This window comes from Coregonus lavaretus (assembly GCF_964263955.1).
Source record: "Coregonus lavaretus genome assembly, chromosome: 24".
NCBI classification, from domain to species: domain Eukaryota; kingdom Metazoa; phylum Chordata; class Actinopteri; order Salmoniformes; family Salmonidae; genus Coregonus; species Coregonus lavaretus.
This window is the reverse complement of record NC_140011.1, coordinates 44,675,970-44,682,307: the sequence shown is the minus strand read 5'-3', so window position 1 is coordinate 44,682,307 and position 6,338 is coordinate 44,675,970. Positions and strand designations below refer to the sequence as shown.

Genomic DNA, 6,338 nt, shown 5'->3' with positions numbered 1-6,338 from the left:
AATGGGGATCCATAATAAACCCCAGGAAGAGTAGCTGCTGCCTTGGCAGGAACTAATGGGGATCCATAATAAACCCCAGGAAGAGTAGCCGCTGCCTTGGCAGGAACTAATGGGGATCCATAATAAACCCCAGGAAGAGTAGCTGCTGCCTTGGCAGGAACTAAAGGGGATCCATAATAAACCACAGGAAGAGTAGCTGCTGCCTTGGCAGGAACTAATGGGGATCCATAATAAACCCCAGGAAGAGTAGCTGCTGCCTTGGCAGGAACTAATGGGAATCCATAATAAACCCCAGGAAGAGTAGCTGCTACCTTGGCAGGAACTAATGGGGATCCATAATAAACCCCAGGAAGAGTAGCTGCTGCCTTGGCAGGAACTAATGGGGATCCATAATAAACCCCAGGAAGAGTAGCTGCTGCCTTGGCAGGAACTAATGGGGATCCATAATAAACCCCAGGAAGAGTAGCCGCTGCCTTGGCAGGAACTAATGGGGATCCATAATAAACCCCAGGAAGAGTAGCTGCTGCCTTGGCAGGAACTAAAGGGGATCCATAATAAACCACAGGAAGAGTAGCTGCTGCCTTGGCAGGAACTAATGGGGATCCATAATAAACCCCAGGAAGAGTAGCTGCTGCCTTGGCAGGAACTAATGGGAATCCATAATAAACCCCAGGAAGAGTAGCTGCTGCCTTGGCAGGAACTAATGGGGATCCATAATAAACCCCAGGAAGAGTAGCTGCTACCTTGGCAGGAACTAATGGGGATCCATAATAAACCCCAGGAAGAGTAGCTGCTGCCTTGGCAGGAACTAATGGGGATCCATAATAAACCCCAGGAAGAGTAGCTGCTGCCTTGGCAGGAACTAATGGGGATCCATAATAAACCCCAGGAAGAGTAGCCGCTGCCTTGGCAGGAACTAATGGGGATCCATAATAAACCCCAGGAAGAGTAGCTGCTGCCTTGGCAGGAACTAAAGGGGATCCATAATAAACCACAGGAAGAGTAGCTGCTGCCTTGGCAGGAACTAATGGGGATCCATAATAAACCCCAGGAAGAGTAGCTGCTGCCTTGGCAGGAACTAATGGGGATCCATAATAAACCCCAGGAAGAGTAGCTGCTGCCTTGGCAGGAACTAATGGGGATCCATAATAAACCCCAGGAAGAGTAGCTGCTACCTTGGCAGGAACTAATGGGGATCCATAATAAACCCCAGGAAGAGTAGCTGCCGCCTTGGCAGGAACTAATGGGGATCCATAATAAACCCCAGGAAGAGTAGCCGCTGCCTTGGCAGGAACTAATGGGGATCCATAATAAACCCCAGGAAGAGTAGCTGCTGCCTTGGCAGGAACTAATGGGGATCCATAATAAACCCCAGGAAGAGTAGCCGCTGCCTTGGCAGGAACTAATGGGGATCCATAATAAACCCCAGGAAGAGTAGCTGCTGCCTTGGCAGGAACTAAAGGGGATCCATAATAAACCACAGGAAGAGTAGCTGCTGCCTTGGCAGGAACTAATGGGGATCCATAATAAACCCCAGGAAGAGTAGCTGCTGCCTTGGCAGGAACTAATGGGAATCCATAATAAACCCCAGGAAGAGTAGCTGCTGCCTTGGCAGGAACTAATGGGGATCCATAATAAACCCCAGGAAGAGTAGCTGCTGCCTTGGCAGGAACTAATGGGGATCCATAATAAACCCCAGGAAGAGTAGCTGCTACCTTGGCAGGAACTAATGGGGATCCATAATAAACCCCAGGAAGAGTAGCCGCTGCCTTGGCAGGAACTAATGGGGATCCATAATAAACCCCAGGAAGAGTAGCTGCTGCCTTGGCAGGAACTAAAGGGGATCCATAATAAACCACAGGAAGAGTAGCTGCTGCCTTGGCAGGAACTAATGGGGATCCATAATAAACCCCAGGAAGAGTAGCTGCTGCCTTGGCAGGAACTAATGGGGATCCATAATAAACCCCAGGAAGAGTAGCTGCTGCCTTGGCAGGAACTAATGGGGATCCATAATAAACCCCAGGAAGAGTAGCCGCTGCCTTGGCAGGAACTAATGGGGATCCATAATAAACCCCAGGAAGAGTAGCTGCTGCCTTGGCAGGAACTAATGGGGATCCATAATAAACCCCAGGAAGAGTAGCTGCTGCCTTGGCAGGAACTAATGGGGATCCATAATAAACCCCAGGAAGAGTAGCTGCTACCTTGGCAGGAACTAATGGGGATCCATAATAAACCCCAGGAAGAGTAGCTGCCGCCTTGGCAGGAACTAATGGGGATCCATAATAAACCCCAGGAAGAGTAGCCGCTGCCTTGGCAGGAACTAATGGGGATCCATAATAAACCCCAGGAAGAGTAGCTGCCGCCTTGGCAGGAACTAATGGGGATCCATAATAAACCCCAGGAAGAGTAGCCGCTGCCTTGGCAGGAACTAATGGGGATCCATAATAAACCCCAGGAAGAGTAGCTGCTGCCTTGGCAGGAACCAATGGGGATCCATAATAAACCCCAGGAAGAGTAGCTGCTGCCTTGGCAGGAACTAATGGGGATCCATAATAAACCCCAGGAAGAGTAGCTGCTGCCTTGGCAGGAACTAATGGGGATCCATAATAAACCCCAGGAAGAGTAGCTGCTGCCTTGGCAGGAACTAATGAGGATCCATAATAAACCCCAAGAAAAGTAGCTGCTGCCTTGGCAGGAACTAATGGGGATCCATAATAAACCCCAGGAAGAGTAGCTGCTACCTTGGCAGGAACTAATGGGGATCCATAATAAATACAATAGCACACTCCCTCAAACCTTAGACATCTGTGGCATTGTGTTGTATGACAAAACTAGACATTTTAGAGTGGCCTTTTATTGTCTCCAGCACAAGGTGCACCTGTGTAATGATCATGCTGTTGAATCAGCTTCTTGATATGCCACACCTGCCAGATGGATGGATTATCTTGGCAAAGGAGAAATGCTTACTAACAGGGATGTAAACAAACTTGTGCCCCCAAAAAATTGAGAAATAAGCTTTTTGTGCGTATGGACAATTTCTGGGATCTTTTATTTCAGCTCAAGAAACATGGGACCAGCACTTTACATGTTACGTTTATATTGTTGTTCAGTGTAGACAGTATGTCATATAACTGATTACATATAATATATATATTAAATATAATCAGTTACTCCCCAACCCTGACTTTGTGTGTCATAGCTTCCTTCCACTGCATTGTACTGTGTGTGTGTGTGTGTGTGTGTGTGTCTTTGTGTGTGTGTGTGTGTAACATACAGTTCTCTACAAGGGTCTCCTCTACCCTCAACAACCAACACTGCTGCTGCTACTGTCTATTATCTATCCTGATTGTCTAGTCACTTTTAGCCCTACCTACATGTACAAATGACCTCGACTTACCTGTACCCCCACACATTGACTCAGTACCGGCACCCCATGTATATAGCCTCGGTATTGTTATTTTATTGTGTTACTTAAAAAAAAAAAAAACATTTGTTTATTTAGTAAATATTTTCTTAACCCTATTTCTTAAAACTGCATTGTTGGTTAAGGGCTCGTAAGTAAACATTTCACTGTAAGGTCTACACCTGTTGTATTCGGAGCATGTGACAAATAACATTTGATTTGATTTACTCCAGGTCAACGTCTTCAGGTTTCCTCCCAGTTAAGTTTAATCCATTAATTTAACTGATGACCCACACAGCAGGCTAATCTAATCTGGGTTACACCACGTGCTGCCACGCTCCCAGCCTCTGTGTGTGTGTGTGTTCGTGTGTGTGTTCGTGTGTGTTCGTGTATGAGTGTGTTCATGTGTGTGTGTGTTCGTGTGTGTGTTCGTTTATGAGTGTGTGTTCGTGTATGAGTGTGTTCATGTGTGTGTGTGTTCATGTGTGTGTGTGTTTGTGTGTGTGTGTATGCTGCTCTGCTCCACAGCCTTCCCTCCCCTCTTGGTCTAAAGTAGTGCACTATATAGGGAATAGGGTGCCATTCTCTGGTCTAAAGTAGTGCACTATATAGGGAATAGGGTGCCATTTGACACAACCTAATAAGAGTCTTTAGCTTGCTGATCACAGGAAGCTGGTCTACAGGGTAATGGGTCTGGTTCTATTAACACTAATGTAGCCTGGTTCTATTAACACTAAGGTAGCCTGGTTCTATTAACACTAAGGTAGCCTGGTTCTATTAACACTAAGGTAGCCTGGTTCTATTAACACTAAGGTAGCCTGGTTCTATTAACACTAAGGTAGCCTGGTTCTATTAACACTAAGGTAGCCTGGTTCTATTAACACTAATGTAGCCTGGTTCTATTAACACTAAGGTAGCCTGGTTCTATTAACACTAAGGTAGCCTGGTTCTATTAACACTAAGGTAGCCTGGTTCTATTAACACTAAGGTAGCCTGGTTCTATTAACACTAATGTAGCCTGGTTCTATTAACACTAAGGTAGCCTGGTTCTATTAACACTAAGGTAGCCTGGTTCTATTAACACTAAGGTAGCCTGGTTCTATTAACACTAAGGTAGCCTGGTTCTATTAACACTAAGGTAGCCTGGTTCTATTAACACTAATGTAGCCTGGTTCTATTAACACTAAGGTAGCCTGGTTCTATTAACACTAAGGTAGCCTGGTTCTATTAACACTAAGGTAGCCTGGTTCTATTAACACTAAGGTAGCCTGGTTCTATTAACACTAAGGTAGCCTGGTTCTATTAACACTAAGGTAGCCTGGTTCTATTAACACTAAGGTAGCCTGGTTCTATTAACACTAAGGTAGCCTGGTTCTATTAACACTAAGGTAGCCTGGTTCTATTAACACTAAGGTAGCCTGGTTCTATTAACACTGTAAGGTAGCCTGGTTCTATTAACACTAAGGTAGCCTGGTTCTTTAAACACTGTAAGGTAGCCTGGTTCTATTAACACTAAGGTAGCCTGGTTCTATTAACACTAAGGTAGCCTGGTTCTATTAACACTAAGGTAGCCTGGTTCTATTAACACTAAGGTAGCCTGGTTCTATTAACACTAAGGTAGCCTGGTTCTATTAACACTAAGGTAGCCTGGTCCAACAGACACAATAAATAATCAGAGAGACAGACACGCTGATATAACTACAGTTAAACAGTTTATTAACCAATTACTTTGAATTAAGGGACACGTTAACCATTGTGTTACATACAGTCTTTATAATGTAAAGGAACACATAGCATGGGCGTGATGGGTTCGCCGTGAGAGTTATTTAAGATACTCTTCAAAAAGAGGTTTTCAGAGACCTTCCACCTGTAAAAAGTTTCAACGGCCGCCCTGTGAAACACACTTTACATTACAGGAGAAGTTTGGTGTTTTACAACTTAGTTCCATAGCCTTAGCTAGATCAGGCCCAACACCAGGGCACAATGTTAATGATGACACACTGATTGATGCAGACTCTTTAACCTTATTGTCCAACACAGAAAAAAAAAAAAAAAACCTTTACCTTCACATCTATACTAGATCATTGTCATCTGGGACTCAAGAGACCAGATATATTCTGATACATTTGAGCTCTATACAGCCCAAACGTCTCGATAAAATAAAATGATGAGAAGTCTAGAGAGTCCAGGGAACAGTCATAAAAGAAACACCCTTTGTATAATATAGTCTGTACAGGCTGACTAGCAAGGTGAGATCTTCTCTTTTCTACTATTTTAACAGAACACAGTAACAGTGGATACAGTGGCCTACAGTACTACAATGCAGGATCAACTAGTTGGTCAGCTAACTTTGATAAACAACCAGAAATAACTATTGATTTTCTGATTAATTAAGAAAAGCTAAACAGAGATTATCTGAATCAAATCAGACCATGCCCATTTCAAATGTATCTTTCTAAAAAGCATCTAGAGAATATAATTTCAGAATATTTAGGCGAGTTAGCTGGCTAACTCATTGATCCTGCTTTGTAGTACACCCTGTACTACTGAGAAGTGGGTTTTGGTTTTGCCCGGTCGTTGGTTAAACACATTTTAACCTACAACACTAAAGTCCTATGGACCCTGGTCAAAAGCAGTGCTCTATACAGGGACTAGGATTGTATTTGGGACACGTTTACATCAAGCCTGACTGTTGAAGAGGTTGGGGTAAAACCGTAGTCCTTCCACAGAGTCGTCTCTACACAGGTGACCCATCTTCTCTGCTAGTAACAACCTGGGGAATGGAGAGGGAGAGAGGGAGAGAGAGACAGAGACAGAGAGAGACAGAGAGAGAGAGAGAGAGAGAGAGAGAGAGGACGGATAGATAGATAGAGAGAGAGAGAGAGAGAGGAGGGATAGATAGAGACAGAGAGAGGGAGGAGGAGAGAGAGAGAGA

At 44.5% G+C, this 6,338-nt stretch overlaps 1 protein-coding gene across 1 annotated transcript in view; it reads right to left on the bottom strand.

Moving 5' to 3' along the window:
• Nucleotides 1-5,098: 5,098 nt before the first annotated feature.
• The window catches only part of LOC311100121 (vacuolar protein-sorting-associated protein 36-like), a 45,932-nt gene continuing 44,692 nt past the window's right edge, over nucleotides 5,099-6,338 (bottom strand). The window contains exon 11 of the mRNA XM_084140889.1: nucleotides 5,099-6,176. Within this exon, the coding sequence (XP_083997015.1) occupies nucleotides 6,166-6,176 (11 nt within the window). The 3' untranslated portion in view covers nucleotides 5,099-6,165. The remainder of the gene's footprint in view (nucleotides 6,177-6,338) is intronic.